The sequence below is a fragment of the Myxine glutinosa genome, chromosome 1 (genome assembly GCF_964187855.1).
Source record: "Myxine glutinosa chromosome 1, kmMyxGlut1.1, whole genome shotgun sequence".
In the NCBI taxonomy this organism is placed as follows: domain Eukaryota; kingdom Metazoa; phylum Chordata; class Myxini; order Myxiniformes; family Myxinidae; genus Myxine; species Myxine glutinosa.
The window spans coordinates 27,298,776-27,315,724 of record NC_136261.1 but is presented as its reverse complement, the minus strand read 5'-3'; the positions used below and the strand labels follow the sequence as shown (position 1 = coordinate 27,315,724).

At 45.1% G+C, this 16,949-nt stretch overlaps 1 protein-coding gene across 2 annotated transcripts in view; it reads right to left on the bottom strand.

Moving 5' to 3' along the window:
• Positions 1–546, bottom strand: part of WDR18 (WD repeat domain 18) — a 77,647-nt gene extending 77,101 nt beyond the window's left edge. The window contains exon 1 of one of the 2 annotated variants that reach the window (XM_068108817.2): positions 282–546. In XM_068108817.2, the coding sequence (XP_067964918.2) occupies positions 282–488 (207 nt within the window). In that variant the 5' untranslated portion in view covers positions 489–546. The remainder of the gene's footprint in view (positions 1–281) is intronic. The other variant, XM_068108827.2, reaches the window with a different exon arrangement.
• Between the last annotated feature and the right edge of the window lie 16,403 nt (positions 547–16,949).

Below are 16,949 nucleotides of genomic sequence, written 5' to 3'. Positions count from 1 at the left end.
GGGGGGGAAGGGGAGGGGGAAAGGGGAGGGGGAAAGGAGAGGAGGGGAGAGGAGGGGAGGGGAGAGGAGAGGAGAGGAGGGGAGAGGAGGGGAGAGGAGGGGAGGGGGGGAGGAGGAGGAAAGTTGCGGACTTTGTCAAATTTTACATTGCGCGGATGTTCCGTGGGTGTATGCCGATGCCTATGCTATGGTGTTGATGGACAGGACATTTCACACAAAAGAATTTTTGTTTGTTTGTTTTAGTCAAATAAAACCTGCGAGGTACACAACTTGTCGCGCACCTTTCTTTGCGTTTCCCACACATTGATGTACTGCTTCCCAGCCTGCGCAGCCAGAACGTACTCCCCGCGCAGCACGCACATTGAACGAGGCGCCGTGCTGCCGCCACGGTACGCCATGAGGGGTAAGGCTGAAGGTAGTGCCCAAGCACGAACACCACAAGTTCCATCGCCTCCCACCGCGGTCAACAACACCTCTGGTAGGGCCATCCCATGTGCGCGTCCTGAGCATTTAATTATTTCTTGGTTTCCGGATTTATCGAATCCTTTTTCTGTCTTTTGAATTTAGCGAATGAAGGAGTGAGGGTTTTGTAACCAAAAATATTATACTTTATCGCTTATTCAAAATTTAATATCAAATAATGCTTCAAAGAGAACAAAAGTGATAAATAAAACGTCGACAGAGACGCATTACACCGCCTATGCCACCACACCGTCGGATAACAATCAAGGCAGAAATCAAACCGAATAAATAAAAGACACGGACGATACATGTTGAAGAATGATAACAATTTGTAGAATTTAAGTCAAATCATGGCTGCAATGTTAACAAATCGCTATGGCGATTTTGCTTTTGCTGCCGAACGTTATAATAACTCATGAAATCGACATTTGGATGCAGAAGTTATGGATTCCTTGTGGATGAATTATAACATAACTACAATGAGACATGTAATGGAGGGTTCAATGATTTGTGTTTGTTAATCTAGATTCTTGGGGCTGGTAGGATGGTTTAGAGATCCACACACTCCCCTCTAGGCTGTGTAATTCTTGGTTCGAAATCCCGACCCAGCTATAATTAAACGAGGAATCCCGGCGTTTCACAAGCAGTGTGATTCATTAATAGACTTTCGAATGGACGTTAAACTGGCGTCCTGGCTGCTAGGATTCCTTGGTGGACGTAGTAGTAGTAGTAGTAGTAGTAGTGACAACATGAACCAATTCCAGTCCTAACTAGTACGAGTCGAATTCCAGCCCTCGCCTGCCATCTCGTGAAGATTCGAGCCAATTTCTTCCAGGCCGACCCCACAAAAAAAAGGTGTTAGTATTATAGCGTTAAAATAAATAATAAGAGGATAGGGAAGAAGAAGAAGAAGCGGAAGAATAAGAACTAGTATAGTTCTCCGGGGGTGGGGGGGTATTTTTTAATGTTTTATTCTACCTCGAGACCTTTGCTAAAGCAAATGTTATTTTTTAGATGTATATTTACCACAAATTCCACTTCCATTATAAAAAAAAAACATTGATAAATCTTCATGTTTTTCCTCATAAACTACATGAGCTACGACTACGAGTCACGAGATCATCGAAGAACCCGCAGGCGCGCAAGGCTCGCGCGTACGAAGGTTCGTGGGAGTTTCATTATATTAATAATCTCATTGTTATTACAGTATATAATATTATCGGTCTGTTTGGTTCATTTCAACTGAAATATTCTCTTTTTGGAGTTGCGCTGCAGCCGAGATGGTTTTATTGGTAAATCGCAGCGGAACATCGATTGGCGCGTTTAGTCAGGTCCAGGTGTTCGACTCTAACTTGTCACGTAAGTCACGTGATTGTAACCAAATGCGACAATTCCTCGCAATGAGATTATATTTCATTCGGGTAACTGATTGACGATAACATTATAGGACGGGTGGGAGTATCAGAGTAATAACGTGCAGGACGCAATATTTAAAGGAATTCGACGTCGTGTGTGGAAATCATGGCGGGTTGGGGAACGATCGACACGTGTACTCTGATGTCCACGCACAGAGGTATGAAATGCTTTTCGCTATTCTGATCACGAATAAATAAATAAATCGGCAAAGGTACGAGTTTCATTTTTTTGAAAAGGGGCGATGATTTAATTATTTTTCTCGTCAATGATCCCTTCCCAGTTCCCAGGTAGCCAGTGAGGACGACGGACCGAATGTGACTACCTGTTGGCTGTTGGTATGGCTGGCAAAGTAGTCAGGTTCACTATGTTAACAAATATAATTTCGTTCAAAATTTTGGGAGATCAGCAAACCTGTACATTTTTGGAATCATCAGAGCATGGATAATCCGAAAATCAATGTTGGCATTTGCAGACACCTGCATGGCCGCCATTTTGGATTTTCAAAATGGTCGCCATAAAATACATATTTTGCGCTATCTCGGCTTCTAGTCAATCTAGAAACCTAATTAAATATGCTCATCCTATGTTTTCTGGGTCAAGGAATCCAATAAAGGCCTCAAAATAGTGCTCAGGATAATATAGAAAAACAACAAACAAAGGTAATTGAAAACCATTGTCTTTATATTTGTGATATAACTCTATGACATAATACATGATATTGCAAGTCCTTTGAAGTTATAGGTTGTTATAGGAAGTTATAGGTAGTATCAGATTGAACTATAAGTCCTATACACAGGATCTACGAGGTCTATACCGTTCAGGAATATGCTTTCACAGATCATCACTGTCCTGAGTGTCATCTGGAAAGTCCTAAAAGTGAAGCAAGTGTTTGGATTAGAAGTCTAATGATTCCACCAATGGTTTTCTTGACCTAGAAAACATAGGATTAGCATATTTAAATAAGATTCTAGGTTGACTTGAAGGTCAGAGAGCAGTATTCAGGATTGCAAAGCAGACAGCGAAAGAGAGGTGTGATGTGATGGGGGTGAGTTGCTTGAAGGATGAAGTGGGACAAATCGTTGTCGACCCAGATGGAATTAAAGGAAGATGGAAAAGATATATGGAAATGCTGTTGAATACAGAGAATGAATGGGATGGCAACATAGAGAGTAACCCAGTTTTAGGACCGGCAGAGAAGATAACTGAGAAGGAAGTTGAGGAAGCGATAAAAGCAATGAAGAGTAGAAAAGCGGGAGGGTCGACGGGAGTTGTGGGAGATATGTTGAAGGCAGCAGGAAGTTGGGGTGTGAAAAGAATGACAGAGATCTGTAATCTGGTGGTGAAAGAAGGCCGCATTCCAGTGGATTGGGAACTGAGTACCCTCGTCCCTCTATTGAAGGGGAAATGTGACCCTCTGGAGTGTGGCTCGTACGAGCGATAAAGTTATTGGAGCATGGAATGAAGGTATTGGAAAGGGTGTTGGAGAGGAGGATAAGGAAGAAGGTGAAGATCGACGAAATGTAGTTTGGATTTATCCCAGGAAGAGGCACGACAGACGCGCTCTTTATTGTGAGGCAGTTGCAGGAGAAGTACATGGAGAGGAGGAAGAAGTTGTTTCTTGGGTTTGTTGATCTGGAGAAAGCATTCGATAGGGTTCCACGTGAAGTAGTGACATGGGCATTGAGGAAGCTAGAAGTGGAGGAATGGTTGATCAGAGTAGTGATGGCAATGTACAAAAGAGCGCGCACAGCTGGAAGGATGAAGGACGGGAACAGTGGTGAGTTTGAGGCGAAGGTGGGAGTGCATCAGGGGTCGGTACTAAGTCCACTACTATTTGTAGCTGTGATGGAGGTGCTGGCTCAGAACGTAAAGGAGGGTTTACCGTGGGAGTTGTTGTATGCAGATGATCTGGTGTTGATTGCGGAAAGTATGGATGGACTGAAGGAAAAGATGAACAAGTGGAAGGAATGTATGGAGACAAAAGGTCTGAAGGTGAATATAGGAAAGACTAGAGTCCCTGTATATAGAGTTGTGTCAACTCAAATTTGGACGCCATTTTGTGTCTAAGTGTGTCGGATTAGATATACATGTACATTCGCGATATGGGGTGATATATTCTAAACCTGCTAAAAAAAAATTTACTACACATATTTAGTCTTATTATTACATGCAGGTGATATTTGTTTTGTCAAAAACTCAGCTATTGCCGTGAAAAAGAGCTGTGTGGTGATATTAAAAGTGGTATGGCAATGCATATTACAAGCCAACACTGCATATAAGAGTTAACATTATAAGTAAGACAAACCAATGCTGTCGTTCTCTGAATTTTAATAACTTTTAGAAAGGAGTGTGGGCATATCCAATATTTTTAAAAGAGTGCCGAGAGCAATTCCGGTGTAGGACTTCCAGCCGACATATAGTCTAACACACTTAAAACAAATTCTGTACGTGGTATTGCCATATTTCTATAGTGTACAACTTTAGTTTTATCGACATTTATATTCAATATATTGTATGTTTTGGGAACGATAGCTGTCACCAGGTTAAATATATAGGGATTGTCCAATGTGCAAAATCTTCCATCACTACAATTTGGCCATAAATCCTGGGGTGGGAAATATTTGAGCAAATATGCCACAAGACGCATGAGCACTGTACAAAGCAAACAATAACTCATCAAATTTTGGACGTATGGATGGCTGCACAACCCGCAAAAAAATTGAGCAGGTCCCCCCCTAAAATTGCTTTTATGATTGCCGATTAGGCTAAAGATTTTAAACCCAAAAAATAACTTGCCTCGGAATAAGTTTTGAATGGACAGACAGACAACTGAAAACAAAACGGACCATGGGTTTCCCACCCCTATAAAATCAAAATTGATTCCCTCTGAAAAAGTACAGTGACATTGCCCGCAGACTACCCAACCGCAGACCAGGCAATGTCACTGTACCGGGACATTTCATCAATCAATGACAATATGCGGTCTGCTAGGACTACCCGAAAAAAATTGAGCAGGGTTCTTCCCACGGAAATGCATTTTTGGTCAGCTTCTTGAAGATTATAAACAAACACAAATCACTTCCCTTTAAAAGGGATTTCAACGGACAGACAACCAAAAAAAAACCGAGCAGATAGAATTGCTTTTGAACATCGATCATCAAGCGGCGTGGGCCTACCTGGCAGAGTCTCGAGGAGTCGATCGCTTTCCAGCTCTTTCGTCTGACTTTCGCTTCCCAAATTTGTCTTCTGACTTTATCACTTGGAAATCTATACATCTTATATTTCCCAGATTGGTTTGAACAACCAAAATCAGAACAACCAGTCATTTTGTTTGGCAATAAACAACATTCCCGTACCAAGCTGACGTTCACGCACGGTGAAGTTAGACACAAAATGGCGCCACGAAATCACGTGACCAGAAATCTCGGGTCAGCGCATGGCGCAACTCTCTTTATACAGGACTCTAGGAAAGACTAAGGTGATGGCAAGTGGTAAAGCATGTGGTGAGGTGGAAATAACTGGGAGGTGGCCATGTGCTGTGTGCAGGAAGGGTGTCGGAGTGAACTCCATTAAATGTACAATGTGCGCTGAGTGGGTTCATCAAAAATGTAGTGGTCTGAGAGGATCATTAACCAGTGGTGGTAGCTACATTCAAATGTAAGGTGTGCACAGAGGGAGCTGCAGATGGAGGAAATGTTGAGTTGGATCTTGGAGACGGCGTGAAGCTGGAAGGTGTGAAAACATTTTGCTACCTCGGAGACATGCTGAATGGAGAAGGTGGATCAGACTCGGCAACGGTTGCTAGAGTGAGATGTGCATGGAAGAAGTTTCGGGAACTGAGTGGCGTGCTGATGAGGAGGGGAGTGTCGTTGAAGCTGAAGGGAAAGGTGTATGCTGCATGTGTGAGGAGTGTTATGATTTATGGGAGTGAGACATGGGTAATGAACGTCGAGCAGCAACGAAGGTTGGAAAGGGTGGAAATGCGAATGGTTCGGTGGATGTGCGGAGTATCATTGAGAGAGTGGAAGACAAATGATGAATTGTGAAAGATGATGGGAATAGAGCCTGTGATTGATACTGTGAAGAGGAACAGGTTGAGATGGTTTGGTCATGTGTTGAGGAAGGATGAAAGTGACTGGTTGAGAAGAGTGATGGAAATGAATGTAGAAGGAAGTAGAGGACGGGGAAGACCGAGAAAGACTTGGCTAAAGATGGTGGAAGAAGAAATGCGGGCAAGGGGGTTAACAAGGAGAGATGCAGAAAATAGGGCAAAATGGAGAAGATTGTCATGGGGACCACAAGGCCCGCTCTTGCAGGGGGGAAAAAAAAAAAAAAAAACCACCTTTGGAGGCCATTTTTCCCCGCAAGCGGGGGTTGGCCTTTTTTCGAGAACTGTGGTTGTTGTTGTTTTTCGGTCCCCTTTTTGAAGCAATGTTTTACGGCTGGATGCCCTTCCTGACGCCAACCCTTTTTGCCGCCTTTAACGACAAGCAGGGAATTACCAGTGAACTGGTACTCAAATTTGCCGACCTCGGAAGGATGAACAGGCTGAGTCAACCCCCCTGGCGTTAATTCAGCGATTGACCGGGATTCGAACCCAGGATCCTAGGATCCTAAGCCGGCACCCTAGCCGCTAGCCCAACACCAGGGTCTCAACACCAGGGTTCAAAATGGCCTTAAAATGCATGTTGTTGTTGTTGTTGTTGTTGTTGTTGTTGACTGGAAGCCGAGATAGCGCAAATTATTTATTTCATGGTGGCCATTTTGAAAATCCAAAATGGCGGCCATGCAGGTGTCTACGCAAATGCCAACATTAATTTTTGGATTCCTCATGCCCTGAATATTCAAAAATGTATAGTTTTGCTAATCTCCAAAAATTTTGAACGAAAAAACAGTGAACCTGACTAAAGTAAAGTTTCTAGCAAAGTATCAGATTTAGACTGCGCGTGCCCAAGGGGCACCAACCTTCCTCTGTATAAAAAGCACACTACACACACGTCACTGACTTTCTTTTCCAGGTAACTCTGCTCGTAAGGCATTTTAAAAAGATGTGTACATACAATACACAGCATATAATGTCAGGCATAGGCGTAGTTTGACTTCTCTATTTGATTTGTTTCACTTCCAAAATTACCGTCTGGTAGTGTAGTTAGAGTGTACGTGAAATCACAAATAGAGTTTACGGTCATTATTGTTACTCACGTTTAAATACAGGATGTTTTTAGCCTAATTGTAAACGACTGAAAAGAATGGCATTTGCGTTGGAAAGGGATTGATACCTTTGGGTTGGAAGGGGGAGGTGAGGACTTGGGGTTGTGAGGAGGGGGTTGATGGCTTGGGGTTTGTGGGGATAGAGGGGGGGCAGGGGGGAGGGAAGGAGAGATAGGGAGGAGGAGGGGGGGGAGGAGGAGAGGAGGAGGGGGGGAGGAGGAGAAGAGGAGGAGGAGAGGGAGGAGAGAAGGAGGGAAGGAGGAGAGGGAGAAGGGAAGGAGGAGAGGGGGACGGAAGGAGGAGAGGGGGAGGGAAGGAGGAGAGGGGGAGGGAAGGAGGAGAGGGAGAGGGGGAGGGAAGGAGGAGAGGGGGGAGGAAGGAGGAGAGGGGGAGGGAAGGAGGAGAGGGGGAGGGAAGGAGGAGAGGGGGAGGGAAGGAGGAGAGGGGGAGGGAAGGAGGAGAGGGGGAGGGAAGGAGGAGAGGGGGGAGGGAAGGAGGAGAGGGGGAGGGAAGGAGGAGAGGGGGAGGGAAGGAGGAGAGGGGGAGGGAAGGAGGAGAGGGGGAGGGAAGGAGGGAGAGGGGGAAGGGAGGAGAGGCGAGGAGAGGGGGAGGGAAGGAGGAGAGGGGAGGGGGGAATGAGGGGAGGGGGAGGAGGGGAGAGAGGGGGGCTGGGGGAGGAGGAGGAGAAGAGGCTGGGGAGAAGGAGAGGGAGCCCCCCCCCCCCCTTCCACTGGGGTCTGCCAAATCTCAGGCCCCACCTTCCACTCTGTTCCACTAAATCTCAGGCACCCCTTTCACTCGGGTATGCCAAATATCAGCCCCTCCCCCTTCCACTCAGCTCCACCAAATCTCAGCTGCACCATTCCACTCTTGCCTACCAAATTTCAAGCCCCACTTCCACTTTGGTCTGCCAAATCTCAGGCCCCTTTCCAATTTGGTCCGCCAAATCTCAGCCTCCCCCCTCCCCCCCCCCTCTTTCCACTCGGTATCACCAAATCTCAGGCCTCCCTCCCTGTGTGCACGTGCCCTCAACGGGTTAAGGTCTGCAAAACCCATCAAGTCACGGGCTACTCCCTCTCCCTCCCACCAATGCTGCCCACGAAGCTGTTTTATTCGCCACGTTACTGGATCTTGTAGTTGTGCATGTGCGAGCGTGCTTCTCAGCCACCCTGTCAGCCCCTAGTAGTGGCTGCATGGCCTTGATGTTAAGTAGAGTATTCTCTTGATGACAACAATGGCAAGGATCACTTGTCTAGTTGATATGCACACTGCCGAGAAGAATGCAATGATGATGCCAATTCCATACATGGCATATGTAGTAGTAGTAGTAGTAGTAGTAGTAGTAGTAGTAGTTGATGTAGTAGTAGTAGTTGGTGTAGTAGTAGTTGGTCTCGTAGGTGTAGTAGTTGTAGTAGGTGTAGGTGTTTGATATAGAAGCTGGTTCAGAAAGCAAATCAGTCCTGCTTGGATGTGTTTTGAGTAAATGCAACCACAGGTGAACCACCGAAAGATGGACAAGGATTTACAACTCGTCATAAAGTTGGAGAGAAGAAACTCCAGTGAAACGAACTAATTGCTATTTTTTTTGTACCATTTGTACGAAAAAAGGCCGTTTCCACAATGCACCATTTCTTTTGTCGACATGCAAGTCGGGGACAAGGTTGATTTAGAAATCCTGATCTCAGTTGCCCCACCTGCACTTTCAGTCTTTAAAATGTCTTTCAAGGCATGTGTTCAAATTCATTTGTGAAATAATGACCGGACAAAAATTTATGATCTTGTCTTGTATATTGAATCTATCTGTGTTAAAAATAACGGCTGCAGTAAAAGTCGAGACAGGCTGTTAAAATGGACTTCCGATGCAAAATAATCGATGTGCCTGTTGTTATTCCTCTGCCAAACAAATGAGTATTCCCTGTGAAACGCATTGAAGATAATTCCTTGTTTAATTTACGTCACAAGGCTCAAAGCAAATCGATGCGGATGTACCATGAAAACGCCATGGAAATTACAGAAGACTTTGTACTGGCGTGTCATGTACATGATGTAAGCCAAGTTTATTCCGGCCGGGTGCTCGTATAAACACAGTTATGTGCCTCTTGGACTTCTTCGTGCTGGTCGACCTGTTACCAAATTTTTCTGTTTGATCTGAACTCCAGCCTTTGTCAATGTCATAATATCATGATCATATTTTATGCAATTGTACAGACAGATAAATGTTTACAGGAAGTAGACTCAAGTGTTTTTGAGAGGAGGTTGGTCCTGAAAATGAAGGATGGTGCCTTTGAAACTTTGTTTTTTGCACACGAAGAGAAAGCTGGGGTTAAGCAATTTGTTCACATCTTTGTCTGTCTGTCTACAAACGTCAGTTTATGATTGAGTAACAACTTGATTTAAATTTAATGTCATATTTTGACCATGGATCGGAAAACAAAGCTGTAGCTTAGCAGTACTTTGGCTCTAAATTCGTCCCGAGATCGCGCAAGTGTAGAGAGGAGTGATATATAATATTTTTAATGTCTGCCTACAGTAAAGCAAAATTGAAAACCATTCAAAACGGGAAACGAATTATTTTTAAGGACGTCACAAGTCAGGAGACGACAATGGTTCAGGAGCGAGCGGTATTCAATGACAAAGGTCAAAACCGACATTGAAAATATATAAATAGGAATGTATTATCAGTTATGATGTTAGTTAGCTCCACAATACCGAAAATTCGGTTCGATTCCGACAACTTTGAAAATTTGACCTTTGTGACCTTCAAAGGTCAAAGGTCGAAGATTCTGAAATTTGTTGGAAAACTTTGTATTTCATGATGTATGTGATAATATAAGATCATGTATGACGTTTCACCCTATCGGGAAGTGAACAATGTAATAACATCAGAAATCGACTTTTCTAAATTTCGTGACCTTGTGACCTTGACCTTGGGGCGAAAATGAAAAATCGAGCTCCGTGGGGCTAGACACATGACATTGGCCTAACCAAATACCGAAACCCCTGTCAGATTCCACCAAACCCCTCGGAGAAGATGTAGCTTGAACTCGATTACCCCCTAAAAATACATCTTTTTCAGGCGTTGCTCCGCCCACAATGGGCGCAATACGCCCACTCTAGGCAGGACACAACTAGATCATGATATCAACCTCCCACCCAAGTTTCATCAAGATCGGATGATATCATCGGGTAGTTATGCTGCGGACAGACAGACACAGAGACACACACCCATGACGAATATAGTGGTCACTCTGTCTGATAACTCGTGAACCAATAAAGGACACAAACAACAGGCACGAATAACTAATGTAATGTTAGATAAGGTGGTGTAAAAGACGGTGCATCAACGGCGGTAAACTTCTGAATTTTTTTTCTCTACAATTTTTAGAATCCTTATTTTATTTCAATTTAATTATATACTTCAACACCGGAGAACACAAATTGCCTTTGTGGCTCGTTCAAAACCCTTCAGTTTAACAGTACTTGGACAAAATATCATGCCATTTTAAGTCATCACGACCAATAAAATTTGTCGCTTGCAGACCCTGGTACATGCCATTGTTATGATGTTTTTAGGGTTTTTTAGTTATTAAACCCTCTTGTAGGATTGACTGTGATTTGACCTGGAACAGTGAGGGCATGTTGAAAAGCAATGCCTCCTATTCATTTTCTCCGAATCTATAAAGATATTTGATTGCAACAAAGTGCAGTCCACACATTAGTTCTTCTTGACAATGGGTGTGAAGTTTCGTGATTCTGACACGAGATGTCTCATTTTGGCGTTACTCAAGGTGGCAGAGTGTAGCACGACATTGTCAGTGTGGTTAAAGCAGTGTGCAGTTATTGAGTTGATAAACGTGAAGATGAACCTGAAGACGACCAGTCCTTGCTCCATACTGTGACTGGAGATGAGAGTTGGGTACACCATTGCAATCCTGAGAGTAATTGACGGTCGAAGGATCACCCGCACCAAAATATGCAAGATGCAAGCATCTACCGGGAAAGTCATGCTTAACGGCTTTCTGGGACGTGAAGGGGATAGTCCATTTGGAAATCATACCAAATGGTACCACCATTAACCATGAGCGCAACATTGACCTCAAAAGAAACTGAAGGCACAGATTTGGAAGGTTCGTTCTGACATGCAGATGTTTCTCCTCCAGCATGACAATGCATGACCTCACAAGTGCATAAACGACTGAAGCAATCTATTACGTCTTCCCCAAACTTAAGGACCACCTTCGTGGAGAACAGTTTACTTCCGACAATGATTTTGAGGCCACTGTGAAGCCCTGGCGAAGTCAGCAGGACGCACGTTCTATCGTGACGGCATTACAAAACTACTTGAATGTTGGCAGAAATGTGTCGACCACAGCGGTGATTATGCTGAGAAATATATATACACCATCTACCAGATCCCTGGTGTTGGCTTAGCGGTTAGGGTGCTGGCTTGGGATCCTAGGATCCTCGGTTCGAATCCCGGTCGATCGCTAAATTAACGCCAGGGGGGTTGACTCAGCCTGTCATCCTTCCGAGGTCGGGCAAATTGAGTACCAGCTTGCTGGGATGAATGGTCACGGTGTGTACCCCGATTTAGAAGAGGTACACCGTATCCCTGCACATTGTAAGAGCGTGACCAAGGGTTGGCGTCAGGAAGGGCATCCGGCCATAAAAACATTGCCTCAAACAGGGAACCATGATTGTCATGGGGCCCGCAAGGCTAACCCCTGCTCTAGCGGGGAAGATGGCCTTAAAACGATCATTCATTCATTCATTCATTCATACCATATAAAAAACAGTCAGTTTGTGTGTTTGTACAGATGTCTGTCCCCCTTCATGAGAGGACGTTTTACAGGCCATTCTTAAACAAGAATGTGTGTTCACTACGGTCTATTTTTTAGGATAAAAGAAACTCGAAAAACATTTTGCATAGAAGAGTAATTATGTCTCCTCCATTGGAATTGTAGACTGGCCTGCGAACCAAGCCTCAACGGTGGTGTTCAGAAGCGTTTAAAAAAAAAAAAAAAAAAATACAACATGCAGGGAGGTGAAATTCACTGCACATGATGTGCAACGCACGCAGAGTAAACAGTGTTAATTTGCATCCGTATGATGTCGACTAAATAATGAAGATATAAACACACCTGACAATAAGCCGAGGCTTCAGACTTTGGCACGTTCACGAAGCTGCACCATCGAATAAACTGTTCCAACCCGTCATATTTGACGGGCTTTTTACTAGTGGTAGAATAATGATTGATGTTGGTGTTTGAATTTGTTTCACTTGAAAATCTTTCTCTGTTTTGGAGAAAAATAATATGAGGCATTCCTTTTCAGCTCACCATTGTACAAGGGTACACAAGAAAATTTGTAACAAGGAGGAGGCCATGTGTTACATCATGCCTGTGCTTTATCCACACACTCTTAATGTAATTGGTTCACGAGTTATCAAATAGTGACCACTATATTCGTCATGGGTGTGTGTCTGTGTCTGTCTGTCCACAGCATAACTACCCGATGATATCATCCGATCTCTTGATGAAACTTGGGTGGGAGGTTGATATCATGATCTAGTTGTGTCCTGCCGAGAGTGGGCGTATTGTGCCCATTGTGGGCGGAGCGATGCCCGAAAAAGATCTTTTTAGGGGGTAATCGAGTTCAAGCTACATCTTCTCCGAGGGGTTTGGTGGAATCTGACAGGGGTTTCGGTATTTGGTTAGGCCAATGTCATGTGTCTAGCCCCACGGAGCTCGATTTTTCATTTTCGCGTCAAGGTCACAAGGTCACAAAATTTAGAAAAGTCGATTTTTGATGGTTTTATTACATTGTTAGCTTCCTGATAGGGTGAAATGTCGTACATCTTATATTATCACATACATCATGAAATACAAGTTTTCCAAAAAATTTCAGAATCTTCGACCTTTGACTTTTGAAGGTCACAAAGGTCAAATTTTCAAAGTTGTTGGAATTGAACCGAATTTTCGGTATTGTGTAGCTAACTAACCTCACAACTGATTATACATTATTTTCTATCTCATTTAAAGGTCAGTAACCTTCGTTTTGACATTTCCAGGCCAGCACCACACACAATTATGTACAGCTGGCTCTTAAAGGCCTGCGCACGCAGCGCATTGGGGCCCTTTGTAAATAGGCATGTCCACCGCATGTCTGGGGCCAACACCTGCCACGTGGGCCCCCGACCCCCCAGTCCGGGCCTGTTTCGGCTATAGTCCGTCCTTTGTCATTGAATACCGCTCGCTCGTGAACCATCGTCGTCTCCTGACTTGTCTATCTATCTTTCTTTTCTTTTTTTTACTTCAGTAACTGGAGCACTCTTCCCTCCTCCGCCCTCCATGTCCTTCGCCAACCCTCCCTCAATTTAAATTTGCATATAGCCTTGTATGGTATTTGGTAAAGAGGAAACTTTATCACGGGAATAGCCTATTTATTAGAATGTAAAATAAACTCGGACATCGTCTTACTGGTCCAATACTGCCGAAGCTATTTCCCATCCTTTGTAAGGACAAATTGCAGTCTGGTAGTGGTCCTTTTGTTTGATGTGAAACTTCACTCCTGTAGGTTTGTTTTGCTGTCTGGAATAGAAATTACTTTTATTTCAAGACCTAGCCAGGTGAGTTATGCTTCGCAGAGGGAAGGCATTGCTGATTCTGATTTGCTTCAGCAGACCTGTTTTTGTTTTTCTCCAATTGCCACCATTTCCTTACGATTTTTCATTTCCATGCACAAATGAAACCACTCTTGTTTTTACAAAGGTTGAGATATGTGTGTGTGTGTATATATATATATATATATATACATACATACATATATATAAATATATAGTTGCGGATCTCCAACGTCGGCCTCCCCCTTATCAAGGGGAGATTAATCCCCTTGTCTTTTTACTAGCCGACGCGATCCGGGGCTATCACGTTCCTTCCGGTCGGTGTTAAATAGGGTTGTTGGTCGAATTAGTCCTATTACCTAAGTACTAACACCAGCCATGAAGCAAGGAAAATAACCCCACCCGAACCACGGCGTTAGTGGACAGGCCGAGCGAAGCGATCCGGGCCGTTAGCAGGTACTAAACCCGATTCGAGCGGTTGTCAATCGTGCCACGCTTACCCAATGGAGAAATCACTAAGGCGGTCGAATCAGGAAAGACAGGAAGAACAGATTGGTTTATTAACAATTTGTACACTAAGAAGAAGAGGAAGAAAAAAAGTAATGTACAGTGAAGAGGAAGAAGCAGATACACAGGGCAGCCTTATACAGTCTTACTTATTCCCTGGACACAGGCCCGTTCACACTCAGACTCACTCTCGGACTCACTCACACGGGGCTTGAAGATGGTCGGGTTGAGGGTCCAAAAATGGCGTCCACAGCTCGTCCGGTCCCCGACTCGTACCGTGCAGGCGATGGAAAACGGCAGGCAGCTCTCCGCGTGGCGTATGCGCGAGGCGGACAATTATATATGGGGGAAAGGTCGGTTGGCTGACGATTTATATTGCATACGCAATAGGTGTACCGGCGCCTTTATACGTGCTCCCGGTATCATTATGTACAATGCACCGCTCCCCCAATGATGTTACCAAAGCGCCTTCCACCAACGTCCTTCTGCCCGAATGCCAAGGCTTAGCTCCCCTCACAAGTCCTTCACAGCGCTGCAGTCCTTCGCCAACCCTTTGTAAAGCGCAATCAATCCTTTCCAAATGCTTGCCACAGCGCGTCTCTCCTCAAACTCATTCAGCAGAGGACCCCGGCTCATAACTCAACAAGCGAACCCACGTCTCATAACTCGAGCTCTCTCCTCATAACTCATTCAAGCATCTCTCCCTTCTCGTAACTCGAGTCTCAACTCCGTTCAAGCGTCTCTCCCTCCTCATAACTGAGGTGGGGGCCTCGCGTGAAGGGTTTTATTGCCGCGCCCAATGAACCCTCTCCAATCTCTAGCCAGACCCTGTCAGGCGATCTCACGCGAGCCCTGGTTGGTTGATGGGGTCTTACCCGGCTCCGCCCTTGATGGCTGCTTGACGTGGCCACACCCCCACCCTTGCGCTCCGCCCCCTTTTCGGGCCTTACCTCGTGGCGTTTGGGCTGGTTTGAGCGAGAAAGAGCAGCAAACGCTGCTGGCAGCCAAAGCGTAACAAACTGCGAGGGGCAATGGGGTGCAGACAGGATAGGCGCAATGGAGTCTGTTAGAGGGAGGCTGTAAAATGGACGGGGCCTACTCTTATTTGTTTTACACAACGCAGATGCAACTATTGGAAATGGCCTTATCCTAAACACATACTATGAAATAACTAACGTTCTAAGGTGACCTACGTGTTGCATGTGGCCTAACTATGGGGTGCAACCTGCAACCTTTAACCTTTAATGATGTTACCTGTGTGGGTTCTCAAAACCGCAACAATATATATATATATGTGGTTGACAGGATGGCCAAGAGGTATGCACACTCTCCTTTAAGCTGTCCAGCCTGGGTTCAAATCCAGACCAAGCTGTAAGCTGCCAGTTCGGTGTTTCACATGCAGGGTGATTCACCAGTACCAGTGTATGTGTCGTCCCTTGGATGGATGTTAAACTGGGAGTCCCATCTGCCAGCATGGGTTGGTGGACGTTAAATATCCCATGGTGACCTTCACAAGGAGTAGGCGAATATCACGGATTTCGAGTGGATTGCTGAGAAAGTAGACGGGAGGGTTTTCCAGACGGTCTTTTTGGAGAGACATCATGAGAGTATGAAATAACTCTGTCTAAGTTGAGTTGATCAGCGAGAAGAACTTGGTCTAAGTGCCCCAATAAAATGGAATGAAAGTGGGGGTGGTGGGTGGGGGGGGGGGGGGGGGGGGGGGGGTTAAACGATCGCCACTTTGATTGCCTTTTTTTAAGCATTAAGAAAGGAAGAAGGAAATGCAATAAGAAACCTTCATATGGAGTTAAGAAAGAACGACACACACACACACACACACACACACACACACACACACACACACACACACACACACACACACACACACACACACTCTGATGGATACTTTGAATCCAGCGAGGGCTCCATTCCACCTTCTGAAACCCATATATGGAGATATAGCAACCAATGAGACATGCACACATACACACACAATAACTCGATATCACTGTGACACTCTTTACTGGTGATTATAACAATTTACGTTCACATGATAAATGAAACACGTCAGCATAAACATAAGCTGAATCAACATCTCTGATCAGACAAATACTATTCAGTTCAATGTTCATCGCCAAGAGCCAAACAATAATATTGTTGCAGACACGACTTATTGAGATGTTATGCTGGGCCGAGCGGAATGGCCGCCGTGTTCGCACAAGTTACCCGATTATACTCGAACGTTGGCCGAATCGCGCTACGCTAGATCAATGAAGGAAAGGACACAATGGCTGGGTTAAATGACACGACACCAGGGGTACAGTTCTCAAGACCTCCGGAGGAGGTTATAATATGGGTTTGCAGAATGTTTAGATTACACGGACAAGAGGTACAGCACAGAAAGGTGGGCACTTAGACACGGTCTTATCTTATGCCCGACAGACCACAGACAAACGGGACAAGACTGACTCACACAGGGATTGATGGCAGGGGAGAGCAGGCAGTCGATGGCTCAAGGTGCACCTTGGCTCAGGGGCAGAATCGACCCGGTCCGGTCCAAAGAGGCGGGAGGTATCCAGCGCGTGGAGGTGGCGACTTCTCTCTCCAAGCTGGGGGCGCATCTTACGTCACCTCCGGTAAGTGGCTGCGTATATCCAGCGGGGAGTGACACGCCCTCGGCTCGTTAGCTCCGCCCCAGATGGAATCGGTCCGCCGCTTCTTATTGGGTGCG